This window comes from Hemitrygon akajei, chromosome 7 (assembly GCF_048418815.1).
Source record: "Hemitrygon akajei chromosome 7, sHemAka1.3, whole genome shotgun sequence".
Taxonomy (NCBI): Eukaryota; Metazoa; Chordata; class Chondrichthyes; order Myliobatiformes; family Dasyatidae; genus Hemitrygon; species Hemitrygon akajei.
The window spans coordinates 125,200,374-125,215,136 of NC_133130.1; the positions used below are offsets into that span (position 1 = coordinate 125,200,374).

The 14,763-nt window shown below is 43.1% G+C and overlaps 1 protein-coding gene across 13 annotated transcripts in view; it reads right to left on the bottom strand.

Annotated features, from left to right (window-relative positions):
• Nucleotides 1-3,082: 3,082 nt before the first annotated feature.
• arvcfb (ARVCF delta catenin family member b) overlaps nucleotides 3,083-14,763 on the bottom strand; it is a 538,706-nt gene continuing 527,025 nt past the window's right edge. For all 13 annotated transcript variants that reach the window (XM_073051890.1, XM_073051882.1, XM_073051883.1 and 10 more), the window contains one exon: nucleotides 3,083-3,259. Coding sequence is in view for 2 of the 13 variants with exons in the window: in XM_073051892.1 (XP_072907993.1) it covers nucleotides 3,254-3,259 (6 nt within the window). In the remaining 11 variants the exon portion in view is untranslated. The remainder of the gene's footprint in view (nucleotides 3,260-14,763) is intronic.

A 14,763-nucleotide genomic window follows, 5' to 3' on the forward strand; every position in this document is an offset into this window, starting at 1 on the left:
AACATACACAAAATGCTGGAGGAACTCAGCAGTGTGGCAGCAGCTATGGAGAGGAATAAACAGTCAATGTTTCGGGCCAAGTGTTGGCCCAAAACTAAATGGTTGGAAACTCTGCGAAAAAGACAACTACCTGGAAAGGTAAAATAATTAACTTTTCAGTCCCAAAATCTTAAAGAGTTCCAGAACTGCTAAGTGCTTCCAAAGTTTTCTATTTTAATTTCAGATTTTTAGCATTACAATTTTCTTAATTCTCATTATCTGGCCCAATGTGCATTAAAAAAAATCTGCATTTGAGGCATGGGGACAAGCCACCAAAAAACATAATCAAACATGAACGTTTTAAAAAAAGGTCTTTTATGAAAAGAAAGATGTTTCATGAGGGAATTCAAAAGACTTTGGCCATTGAAACATGGCAGCCAATGGATGATAAAAGAAGATTATGGTCTCATGTCTTTCCTGTAATAGAACATTACAGCACAGTACAGGCCCTTCAGCCCTCCATGTTGTGCCAGCCCATATAATCCTTAAAAGTACTAAACCCACACTACCCCATAACCCTCTATTTTTCTTTCATCCATGTGTCTGTCCAAGAGGCTCTTAAATACCCCTAATGTTTTAGCCTCCACCACAATCCCTGGCAAGTCATTCCAGGCACTCACAACCCTCTGTGTAAAAAACTAACCCCTGATGTCTCCCTTAAATTTCCCTCTCTTAATTCTGTACATATGCCCTCTGGTGTTTGCTATTGGTGCCCTGGGAAGCAGGTACTGACTATCCACCCTATCTATGCCTCTCATAATCTTGTAGACCTCTATCAAGTCCCCTCTCATTCTTCTATGCTCCAAAGAGAAAAGTCCCAGCTCTGCTAACCTTGCTTCATATAATTTGTTCTCCAAACCAGACAACATCCTGGTAAATGTCCTCTGCACCCTCCCATAGCTTCCACATCCTTCCTAAAATGAGGCGACCAGAATTGAATACAATGTAGGTGATATGAATGAAAGGTAGAATACTCAATCTTATACGTTCTTGAAAACACTTCAATCATCATGGTATGTATTTGTGAGAAAGAAGCAGAGACTTCAGGCAGGGTAAGTAAAAGATCCTTCAACATGAGCACAACTGGAAGGCAGCACAAGCTCAAATGCTGAGCCTGGCTCGGCAATGAGAAGGATTTATCGCTGATTGAAGAGCTTAGCTGATCATTGGACATTAATTTGCAGAAATAAGCTATGCACGCCCAAAGAACAATCTGAAGCAGCAATAATTTCAAGGCATTGTTTATTGAAAACACACCAAGTTGATAATTCTACAAACCTGGTTTAACAAGCTTTCTATTTGCTGCAGGGTATTAGTGGAATTAAACATAATATATTCGGTCTCTGTAGCATAGGGCTAAGAAAGCATAAGTCATTGTTAAATGTAATTTATATTACAGTGTAATGCAATGCAATATCCACCAGTATAAACTACAGTTATGCTAAGAGTAATATATATTATATATATATTTATAAAAACACATTATCTTTTTCTACCATGAAAAGTTTAAGGCACATGATAGTACAAACACATTTGCCACTAACAACCAGAAGTTTCCAGAAATCCAAACAGTAATATCTACAACCAGAATGGCCGACCTCGCTTACTGATTCTTCAAAGCAGTCAACTGCAGCACGGACTACACAAAAGAAACAGAATTAAAGATCACAGACAGCTCTTATAAGTGTACTTAAGAGACCACCTCCATTTTCCTACCCTTTGGTAACAGAAGAGAATTAACAGCAAACGTCGCGTCTCTGCCGTTCGACGGCTCTGTTTTGGCAACTGCCGTTTCCCAGTTTCATCCATCAGGTAGATTATCCGAAAGAAAACTTCAAAATTATCCCCCCCTTTTCCCCCAAAATAAAATGTTTTTAAAAAATCACAGTTCTGCTTCAACATGGCATTGCAAACGTCAAGCCAATCAGTATTGTTAGACAATGATGGATATGTACTGTACATGTCAGTTATTATGAATGCTGAGTAAACTTCAATTATTTTTTATCAAGTGGTTGGCGATTAACCTGTGTGGTCTCCAGTGACGTGGGATGAAACTTCAGAGTTCAAAACTCAGCTGCTATTAGTAAAAAATCAACTGGAACTTCACAAGTATTTTTGGAGTAAAATGATGTATTACAGTTCAAAGTACAGACACAATTTTAATTGCACCGGAACAGCATTGTTAATTCTTGGATATGCACTGTGGGTATGTTTGTGGGGCAGGAGGGAAGGGGGGGAAAAAGTCTTTCTGCTGCATTGCAACACTGGTCTAATCCAGCACCGCTCAGTGTCATGCTGGTCTTGAAGTTACAAAACAAAGTGAAGAGGGTCATAAATCAGAGCATTCCCAATAATAATTCTGGGCTTCATCATAATTCCACAGGCAGTAAAAATCCAAACCGGAACAGGGTAACATTTACAAAATGGGGAAAAGGTTATGCCACCTGGGAATTAAAATTTCCTTTCACATTCAAAGAACTGGCATAATTCTGCCCCATTCAATTGAAATATTTTGTACTTTCTTAATGAAACTTGTAATATCTCAGTTATAGCTGTATATACACACGAATTCAAAAAATCCAGCGGTCTATGTAAGGTTAGGTCACTCAGGTGATTAACTTCAACGCTTTCTTGCTTCACATATCAAACTCCTTCCTCTGACTTACTTTCTTCCAGTAACTGCACGACATCTTCAGCCTCATTCTGAATAAAAACCCATCATAAAGTGAACACAAATTTAAACTTGATTTTTACAATCCAAAAAAGTTCTAGCAAAGGGTTTCTATTGTGGAAAAACTACTCTGAATCCAGTCGGAAAAGCATAGAAAAGTTGTATTGTTTATAAAAAAGAAACACGCTCTTGGCTTCCCTTCTCTTCACCACATCACATTCTCTGCACCTTTCACATTCCTCTTCCAAAAGATAAATGGATCCAACCAGACTAAAGCAAAGTTTTGGCTTGGGACCGCCGCATTTGGAGACTGGCTTGCAACAGCTGACTCCTTCCCTTCCCTCCCCACCCCAACCCGAACCCTCCCCCCACCCTCTCTTGTATCCCTGGAAACACGTAGCACTTTAAAATTGGAACATCTGGGACTTGTCTGCTCCTCTGTCAATTTAATTGATGGCTTCAATGAAATGAAGTCCTCCAAATCGAACGGCAATGGTGAACAATGAGATAGATCCTTGGTATAATGTTCATGACTGTTGCATTTCATGCCTGGAATAAATTGGTTTGAGAAAACAGAAACAGGTTACACAATGTAGAAATGGATCAGCATCTTCAAATTACATCTGATCCTGTTGTCACTGGACTCAATACCATCAGTCATACATCCCAGCTTTTCTTTTACTTATTGGGCAATGCTACCTGGTGAGTCCGCACTGCCCAATTACACCATGTGATCAATTAGCCTACTAACCGGTCCCTCTCTGGAATTCGGGACGATACTACATTTTAGAGTTCAAGAGTTATGTTGCAACTTTATAAAACTCTGGTTAGGCCATATCTGGAGTACTGTGTACAGTTCTGGTCACCCTAAGGATGTTCAGGCTTTGGAGAGGGTGCAGTAGAGGTTTACCAGGGTGCTCCCTGGTTTAGAGGGCATCTGTCATCATGAGAGGCTAGATAAACTTGGGTTGTTTTCTCTGGAGTGCTGGAGGCTGAGGGGAGATTTGGTAGAGGTTTACAAGATTATGAGAGGCATAGATAGAGAGTATCTGTTTCCTAGGGTTGAAATGTCTAATACCAGAGGGCATGGATTGAAAATGAGAGGTGATACGTTGAAAGGGGATATGAGGGGTGAGTTTTTTTTTAAACTCAGAGAATGGTGGATGCCTGGAATGGGGGTTGAAGTAAATACATTAGAGGCTTTTAAGAGACATTTGGATAGGCACATGGATGTGAGGAAGATGGCGGGATATGGACATGGTGTAGGTAGGAGGGATTAGAGTTTGGGTGTTTTTGATTTGCTTGTCAGCTGGTTCAGCACAACATTGGGGGCCAAATGGCCTGTTACCGTGCTGTACTTCTCTGTGTTCTATGCCTATGTGGTCACATAGGAAACATGCAAACTCCTTACAGACAGTGGTGGAATTGAACCCAGGTCACTAACCACTATGAAACCATGATGTGTCACCCTCCCAAAAGTTTTGACAAAAATGATTTTGACAATCAGGATAAAAATCCTCCTCTTTGAAATAATTCCTTGCAATTTTTTGGTAAGCAGTTCTCCAGAAATTTCCCAGCCCATAATATTAAGGTATCCTGGATTATTGCATGAATTTTAAGATTACTGAAACTCAGAACTGAATAATACCAAATGATCCCTATTTTGTCATTTACCTTGCTAGCATTCTTGAGCATAGTTTCTGCAAATTTAAGCACCATTTCCTATAAAACATTCCTTCATTAAACATATTCTCTAATTCAAGCAGCCTAAGAGGAGATTTACCAGGATGCCGCCTGGAACTGAGAGCATGCCTTATGAGGAAAGGCTGACAAGCGAGGGCTTTTCTTTTTGGAGTGAAGGAGGACAAGAGGTGACTTGATAGAGGTAGATAAGATGATAAGAGTGGACAGAGAAAGACATTTTCCCAGGGCAGAAATGACTAATACGAGGGCATAATTTTAAAGTGATTGTTGGCAAGAAGCATTAGGGACTCAGATAGGCTCATGGATGAAAGTAAAATGAAGGGCTATGTAGGAGGGAAGGATTAGAAGAGGCTAAAAGGTCAGTACAACATTGTGGGATGAAGAGCCTGTGATGTGTTCCATAGACCAGGAAAAATAGAATGACATTGATGAAACAGAAAATGATGTTTATCTAAATTAGAACAGTCCAAAATTGAGATATTTTGTGTCTTGGGGAATAAAGTCTACGCATTAAGATGCTACAGGATCAATTTTCTTTTTGCCAAAACAGCTAACTAAATGTCAGTACTCCAATACCAAGTACACTGGATCAGAATTAAGCGTTCAGAACTGTAACACTTTTTAGTATCCATGAACTGAGGAGAGGGCTAATCTACAGAACTGAGCAAAAGCCTTAGACATTATATGTGCCTAGGCTTTTGCACAGCACTGTAGTAATTTTATGTATTGCACTGTACTGCTGCCACAAAAAAACTAATTTCTTGACATATGTGAGTGATGATAAACCTGATTCTGATATGGGTCTCTATTGTGCACTGAGGGTGGGAAGGGGGTAGGAAGAGGGGAATCATGGTTGGGAAAAGGGGAAGGCAGAGGGGAGGGAGTGGGAAGCACCAGAGAGACATTCTGTAATGATCAATCATCCAATTCTTTGGAATCAAATGACCTTGCTTGGTGTCTCAGGACTGGGTGAGTCTGCACCGTCACCCCTAACCGCCACCCCCGATGTTCCTTCTCTGCCACCTGTCCCATACCCCTCCCATGGCACACCATCCTCACCATTCCCAACATCCTTTGCTGCCACCGGATTTACAAACTCGCATTGACAAATACGGTACCCTGCAAAAGTTTTAGGCACCCTAATTATATATGTGTCTTAAGGCTTTTGCGTAGGACTGTAAGTGGATAGACCTGTTTATACCAGCTGAACTTGTGGGCGACCACTTACGATCGATAATATGTGATCAAATTATCTACCATTTAACAAAACTGTGTAACCAATAGCAATTGACAAGGCTTATTAAATGGACACCACGTTTATCCAGTTGAATGGATTTCTCAATAGATGTGTTTGATACAAAGAAATGTTCTGGAAGGTCAGTGTTAAAGGAATTTGATATCTTTGGCAGTTTTCCTATAAAATTTACAGACTAACAAGAGATGTGGCAGACCAGTAGAGAGATTAGAGGGACAAAAAAATGTTAACTGAATGACCATGCGGACTTGGACCCCGGACAGAAAAATGGTGCTTGCATAATGGAGAAATTGATTAGTGGATAACAATGCAAACACAATTTTTCTACAACTGCAAGTAGATTAAAGATATTTTAGGCCTATTTATGAAAGTATACAAGATAAAAAGGAAGGTAACTGTGGAGTTCTACAAGTCATGTGTAGCAAAGTTTCTCTGGGCTGAGAAGAGAGACAAGACAACAATGATTTGACTTGAAAGTCCAAAGACCGAACTGAAAGTTATTAAAGGAATTTTTAAAAAGTAAAGTCATACCCTTTTTTCTGTGCCTTCAACAAATGAGTGCACTAACTTGCAAAAAGGAGCAATCCCAACTCCAGTTTTTGATTCAGACACCCATTGCTGGAATGGTCTGGCAAAAATAACATTCCCTTAACTGAACAACTTACTGTATAAAAGTCAAGATTTTTAAAATCCATTTCATGCTGACCTACAAAGGTAATTTAGAAGTAAATTCATACTTTAAATTCAATCTATTCAATCCATGGCATTTATAAATTTAGGAAAGAGGCAAGTTACAAATAAAGCAATAATGATTCAATTTGTAGACAACATTACATAAAGGTGAAAATCTATCAATGTTAAACCAATTAGAGATCAGATCCAAGCAATTTAAATTTGGCAACAGCCTAGGCTGATATTTCACTAAATATTAATGGAATGCTACACCGTCTGGAGCACGGGGGACGACGACAGATAAACTGTTGCAAGGCCTTCACTTTCTGTGGAGGAAAATGTAAAAGATACCAAATGCTGCTGTGCCTAAATTTACCTGGTCCATCTCTGACACTTCTCTCCCCTTTCATGATCTCTAGAGACAAACTGTTTACCAATCTCTTTTATAAACCTACCAACTCCCATGGCTATCTTGACTATACCTCTTCCTGCCCTGTCTCCTGTAAAAGTGCCACTCCCTTTTCTCAGTAACTTCATCTCCCAGAACAAGGCTTTCCTTCCCAGGGCAGAGATGTGCTCCTTCAAAGAACAGGGTTTCTCTTCCCCTGCCATTGATGCTGCCCTCACCCACATTTCCTCCATTTCCCGAACATTTGTGTTCACCTCAACTTCCAGGTGCCTTAACAGGATAGAGTTTCTTGTCCTCACCTACCACCCATGAGCCTTCATGCTCAGTACGTCATTCTCTGTAACTTCTGCCATCTTCATCGGGACCCATGAGTACATCTTTAATTCCCACTATTCTCTGCTTTCTGCAAGGATCACTCCTTCTGTGATTCTCTTGTCAATTTGTCTCTTCCCACTAATTTCTCTTCTGGCACTTTCCCCTGCACGTGGCCAAATTACTATACCTAGCCATTCACCTTCTCCCTCACCTCCATTCAGGGCCCCAAACAGTCCCTCCAGGTAAGACAACACTTCATCTGCGAATCTTTTGGGATCATTTACTGATGTGGGGATCGCTTCGCTGATTAACTTTACTCCATATGGAAAAAGCAGGATTTACCAATGGTCAACCACTTTAATTCCAATCCACATTCTGATTCTGACATGCCATGATGAGGCCACTTTCAGATTACAGGAGCAACCCCTCATAGTTTGCCTGGGTAGCCTCCAACCCGAAGGCATGAACATCGATTTCTCCAACTTCCAGTGATTTTTCCTTCTCTACCCCCTTCTTCAATTCCCCCCTCTCTTACCTCTTCTCCTCACCTGCCCATCACCTTCCCCTTGGTGCCACTCTTCCTTCCCTTTCTCCCATAATCTACTCTCTCCTATCAGATCTCTTCTTCTCCAGCCCTTTACTTTTTCCACCTATCACCTCCCAACTTCTTTACTTCAATCCCCTCACCACTCACCTGGCCTCACCTATCAGCTTCTAACTTGTAATCCTTCCTTTCCAGTCCTGAAGGAGGATCTCAACCCAAAATGTTGACTGTTTATTTCTCTCCATAGATGCTTCCTGATCTGATGAGTTCCACCAGTATTTTGTGTGTTGCTGCTGAAAGATTGACTATTTTGCTTCCCTGAACTATCAAGAACAGTTTTAGCAGCTACTCAGCAGATTTTGTTTCATTGATCATTGATTATTCATCTTTCACTTTAGGTCAATGTTTATGAATTGAAGAGGCAGCTGAAACAAACCACTTTATTATCTCAAGATGTGCCAAAACAAGCACATAGGTAACCACAAAGGCCCAGAAAGAGAGGACGCGGAAAGGATGTTTCCAATAGTGGAAGCGTCTTGTACATGAGGAGTGTTTGATGCCCTGTACTCACTAATTGCAGCTCAGAAGAATGGGGAGGGGGTGCCGGGAGAGGGGAAATGGAATCTCACTGAAACCTTAGGAATATTGAAAGGCCTAGATTGAGTGGATGTGCAGAGGTTGTTTCCAATAGCGGGGAAGTTTTGGACCAGAGGCACCGCCTCAGAATACAAATACATCCCTTTAGAACAGAGATGAGGAGGGATTTGTTTAGCTGAAAGGTGGTGAATCTGTGAAATTGATTGCCACAGGCGGCTGTGGGGAGGGCAAAGCGTTGGGTATACCTAAAGCAGAGTTTGGTAGGCTCCTGATCAGTCAAGGCATGAAAGATTATGGGCAGAAAGCAGGAGAATGGGGTTGTGAAGGATAATAGATCAGCAATAATCCAATGGCAGAATTGATGGGCCAAGTGGTCTAATTCTGCTCCCATGTCTTATGTCTAATTTTCCCACCACAGGTCAGCACAACACACCCAAATCTGTGCAAGTCATCCAGGAGCTCAGGGTCCTTTGAAGTCTAGGGAAAAAATACATCTCAAATTGAAAACTATCGAAATGAAAAGGATATTTATGATCTGTTGTTGACTCAGCCAAAGACCGAGGTATCTGCTTTACTGGCTCTCCAGGCAAAGAGGCAGCAGTCTGAAAAGTCGTTGATTCTTGGGTTTAAACAGTGAGGCAAATTTAAAGGTCAGGATAACATCAAAATTAAAGTAGAGCATCTGAACTGGAACCAACACCAGCAGTGCTGGAGTGAATTTTGACTGGCAGCAGGGAAAAGAACATTAAATGTGAACTGTATCAACAATGGGCAAGAGCAACTCTCAGCCTTTTCTGTCACGATGATATGAACACAGAGTGGATTCAATGATACTAACTATTTGATATCATTTGCAAACCTTTAAACTAAGACAATAATAACAAAACCAGTTGCTGATTTTGCTTGTAAATCCAATTTAATTGTTAAGTTTTGTCCATATTACTAGTGACCTTGAAACGGTGGGTAATTTGAGACTTAATAGTGAATTCAAAAGTTTCAAGATTCTTGTAGCAGCCAGACTCCTGAAAAGTTTTCTTTGAACTAATTGAATAGAAACCAAAGGCATTCTCTAATGAGAGACTTGGCACAGTATCTGCAAAGTATAAAAAGTTACTGACTGTATGCCTGGCCACTAACAGAATGAGAGTGGCCTCTTGGTGGCAGAAGAGGAGGCCATGGACCATATGGGATAGGAATTAAAATGGCTGGCCACCAGGAAATCCTGCTTTTTGTTTTGTACCACTCTCAGGTTTGAGGACAAACATCTCATATTCCTGTAGCCTGCAACCTGATGGCAAGAATATTAACTTCTCCAACTTCCAGTAACTTTTTCCCCTTCACCCTCCCCTCTTCTTTAATACCCCACTTTGTATATTTTACCTCTTCTCTTCACCTGTCAATCACCTTCCCCAGTGCCCCCCTCCTCCCCTTTCTCCCATGGTCCACTCTGCTCTCCTATCGGATTCCTTCTTCCCCAGCCTTTCCACCTATCAGCTTCCAGCTTCTGACTTCATTCCCCCATCCCCCACCACGTGTCTTCACTTATCAACTTCTGGCATCTTCCCCTTTCCTTTCCAGTCCTGATGAAGAGTCTTGGCCCGGAACATTGACTGTTTATTCCTCTCCATAGATGTTTCCTGACCTGCTGAGTTCCGCCAGTATTTTGTGTGTACTGATCTAGATTTCCAACACCTGCAGAATCTCGGGTTTATGATTAGCTGGTTAAATCAGCTTGGACAGGACACCAGGGCATCAGGAGCATCACTCCAAGCCAGGAGTTCCCAACCTTTTTTATGCTGTGGACCAATACCATTAGCAAAGGGATTGGTGAACACCCAGTTGTGAAGATCCACACTAAGCAATAAGTAGAAGCTGCAAGTGTTAGTGATGGCACAGTTACAGATTGAGTGAGCAACCTGTACCTGGTCCACAGGCCGGAAAGAGAGGGACAGATGATAGGCACAGATCGAATGGACAGCCAAGGACCTTCTCCCCAGGAAAAATGGCTAATACAAAAAGGGTGTAATTTGTGAAAGGGTGTGATTGGAAGAAATTTGGGGGGGGGGGGGGTAGATTGTTTTAAAACACACAGCGAGTGGTAGGTACATGGAATGCACTGCTGGGTGGTGGTAGAGGCAGATACATTAGGGACATTAAAGAGACTCTGAGATAGGCAAATGGACTATAGAAAAATGAAGGCTATGGAGGAGGGAGGGAGGGTTAGATTGATCTTGTAGTAGATTAAGCAGTTGGCATAACAATGTAGGCCGATGGGCCTGAACTGTGCTGTAATGTTCTATGACTCCCAGAGGGCAAAAGCATAGAAATTATTGGATTACTTTCACTATTTGTGAGATGGATGCTCCCAATAAAGGGTAATATTGCTTGGACATGATATATTGGCATCATTACAAGATAAACGTATGAATTAGAGCAGCCATGGCCCAAGTGAATATGCTAGAGGTTCCTTAAGGTAGTTATAACCAGGGGTGGTAATGGGGATAAGCTCCCACTACCTATTAAATGCCCCCAGTGGCTTGTATCTCAAGTAGCTTCTGACAACTAAGTCCAGCTCCTGGACTTCATATGCGGCTTAGCTACTAAACCCAGTGCAACTGTTTCTACTGACAGGAGAACTGGCACCTTAAAACCAGATGCTTTAGACAGATGAAACTTGTCAGCTGTGGTCGGCAGCTCATGGAGGAGAAGGAAAGCTCTGATCTCAAACCTCTGCTGCCTTGTGGCTATGCCCACTCATGGGGATGAACCCTGAGCAAAACTCTGGAGCTGGATCAGTTTCTGCCGTTCCTTTGGGTTCATCAGATGCGTGGAGGGGGTGAGCCTACTGCATAGGCATCAGCTTGCTCTCCATATTGTACTGCCCTGGCTCGCGTAGCTAGACAGCTAGGATGCAACATCCGCGGTCGACGGTCGGCCCTGACCAATGGAGGCTAGATAGCCTATCATTGTCTGTAAAGAATTTTTTTTTGTAGCCATTTTAAGACTGTACTAGAGACCTATTGTGATTTAAAGAAACTGATCAGGACAGTATATCGCCTATTTCATACTGCGACTTCAGTACAGCACTGTTCAGGCCCTTTGATGCACAATGTTTAACCTCCTCCAAGGTCAGTCTAACCCTCCCTCCTACATAGCCCTCCATTTTTCTTTCATCCATGTGCCAGTTGAAAAGTGTCTTAAACTAACGCATCTGCCTCTGCCACCGCCTTTGGCAGTGAGTTCCATGTAACTGGTCCTTCCCTGTGGACACAAGGCGATGCAGTGTGACCTGTCAGCACCGTACTGTGATCAGAAACATTTATTCTCATTGTACAATCCAGGAGGACTGGAACTACGACATAAATAAAAACCCAAGAAAAATAATCTTCCAAAAGCAAGATTACTGTACATTGTAAAGCAAACATTTGCTCAAGATTACTGTACATTGTAAATTACATTTGTTCAAGAACTTTCAAAGGACAACTTACGAGTTCCTCAAAACCCTGAATGTAGGGGGTCATCTTGTGAGGAGGGGTGGGGGGGACCTTTAAAAATTGACTGTTTCTAAAGTGATTTGGCAGAAATGGAAGGGTTACCAAATGCATGTTAAGCACAAATATAGACAGAGCAAGATGTATCTGTAACACAAGGAAGTCTGCAGGTACTGAATATCCAAAGCAACACAAACAAAATGCTGGATTAACTCAGCAGGTCAGGCAGCATCTATAGAAATGAATAAACAGACGACATATCAAGCAAAGACCCTTCTTCAGGGCTGAGAAAGAAGGGGGAAGATGCCAGAATAACAAACACAAAGTGCACTGCAGATGCTGGGGTCAAAGCAACATGTACAACATGCTGCAGGAACTCAGCAGGTCGGGCAGCATCCGTGGAAACGAGCAATCAACGTTTCAGGCCGAGACCCTTCGTCAGGACTGAAGAGGGAGGGGGCAGGGGCCTATAAAGAAGGTGGTGGGGGGAGGGTGGGAAGGAGGAGGCTGGTAGGTATTAGGTGAAAAACCATTAAGGGGAAAGATCAAGGGGTGGGGCAGGGGAAGCAGGGAGGGGATAGGCAGGAAAGGTGAAGAAGGAATGTAAGGGGAAAGCACTATGGGTAGTAGAAGAAGGCAGAATCATGAGAGAGTTGATAGACAGTTGGAGGAGGAGGCAGAGTGAAACTGGGATGGGGAAGGGAGAGGGAGGGAATTATCAGAAGTTAGAGAATTCAATGTTCATGCCAAGGGGCTGGAGACTACCCAGACGGTATATGAGGTGTTGCTCCTCCAACCTGAGTTTGGCCTCATCATGGCAGTAGAGGAGGCCATGTATGGACATATCTGAATGGGAATATGAAGCAGAGTTGAAGTGGGTGGCAACCAGGAGATCCTGTCCGTTGTGGCGGACGGAGTGGAGGTGCTCGACGAAGCGGCCCCCCAATCTGCGTCGCCGATGTAGAGGAGGCCGCACCAGGAGCACCGGATGCAATAGGTGACCCCAACAGACTCACATGTGAAGTGTTGCCTCACCTGGAAGGACTGTTCGGGGCCCTGAATGGTGGGAAGAGAGGAGGTGTAGAGACAGGTGTAGCACTAATGCCTGCAGGGATAAGTGCCAGGTGGGAGATCTATGGGAAGGGACGTGTGGACCAGGCAGTCACGGAGGGAACGATCCCTGCGAAAAGTGGAGAGGGGTAGAGAGGGAAAGATGTGCTTAGTGGTGGGGTCCTGTTGAAGGTGGCAGAAGTTGCAGGGATAATATGCTGGATCTGCAGGGTGGTGGGGTGGTAGGCGAGGACAAGGGGAACTCTGTCCCTGTTGTGGTGACGGGAGGATGGGATGAGGGCCAAAGTGCGGGAAATGGAGGAGATGCGGGTGAGGGCATCATTGATGACGGCAGAAGGGAAACCACGAACCTTAAAGTAAGAGGGCATTTGAGATGTCCTGGACTGAAAAGCCTCAACCTGGCAGCAGATACGGCGGAGATGGGAGGAACTGGGAATAGGGAATAGCATTTTTGCATTTGGCAGGGTGGGAAGAGGTATAATCAAGGTAGTTATGGGAGTCAGTGGGTTTATAGAAGATGTCAGTGGACAGTCTATCTCCAGAGATGGAGACTGAGAGATCAAAAAAGGGGAGAGAAGTGTCCGAGATGGACCAAGTGAATTTGAGGGCTGGGTGAAAGTTAGAGGCAAAGTCGATGAAATTGACGAGCTCAGCATGGGTGCAGGAAGCAGCACCTTCTTCACCTTTCCTGCCTATCCCCTCCCTGCTTCCCCTTCCCCTTCCCCGCCCCTTGATCTTTCCTCTGATTGGTTTTTCACCTGGCACCTACCAGCCTCCTCCTTCCCACCCTCCCCCACCTTCTTTATAGGGCTCCTGCCCCTTCCCTCTTCAGTCCTGATGAAGGGTCTCAGCCCGAAACGTTGACTGCTCGTTTCTGTGGTTCCTGCCCAATCTGCTGAGTTCCTCCAGCGTGTTGTACGTGTTGCCAGAATAACAAGGTGGGGGAGGGGAAGGAGGATGGCTGGAAGGTGATAGGTGAAGCCAGGTGGGTGGGAAAGGTAAAGGGCTGGAGAGGAAGGAATCTGATGGGAGAAAAGGTAGGAGGGGATGACCCAGAGGGAAGTGATAGGCAGGAAGTATCTGTGTTATTTGCGAGAGCTGAAAGATCCAGTCAAAAAGCCACACAATTCCGCCAGTGGCTCTTCAGAAAAATCTTATAATTAGCAACCTGAAGTTGCAGTTTGGAATGGTTCCTGATCTGTTTCTTTAAATAACAAGTAGGTGTATAGTACAAAGGGTTAAAACAACTACAAAAAAACTGTGATCAGAATCAGATTTAATATCGCAGGCCTAAGATGTGAAATTTGTTGTTATGTGGCAGCACATTGCAATACATAATAATAAACTAAATTACAGTAAGTAGATATATATTTAAAAAGTTTGTGCAAAAAGAGAAAAAATAGTGAGGTAGTGTTCATGGGTTCACTGTCTGTTCAGAAATCGGATGGCAGAGGGGAAGAAGCTGTCCCTGAATCATCGCCTGTGTGTTTTCAGGCTCCTGTACCTCCTCCCTGATGAGAAGAGGGCACGTCCTGGGTGGTGAAGGTCCTTAATGATGGGTGCAGCCTTTTTGAGGCATCAAAAAGGACAAGGGTAAGCTGTCTAGCACCTCAAGAATATTCATTAAAACTGTGGCAGCGCTAACTTGTATCCGTATCTTGTAATGTGGTGATCTGTCAGGTCTAAGCACCTTGACATAACCTGATGCAAGAAATTCTTTACATCCTTTCACTCCACTGAGAGTTAACAACAATCCTTTACACCCTGGGGGTGTCCAACAGTCAGGACATAAATAACCTGATCACTTATAAACTTAAATATGAGAAAATCTGCAGATGCTGGAAATCCAAAGCACCACACACACAAAATGCTGAAGGAACTTAGCAGGTCAGGCAGCATCTATGGAGAAGAGTAAACAGTCAACGTTTTGAGCTGAGACTCTTCACCATTCCCCATTCTTGCATTCCTCTCACACCTTCTCTTCTTACCTGTCCA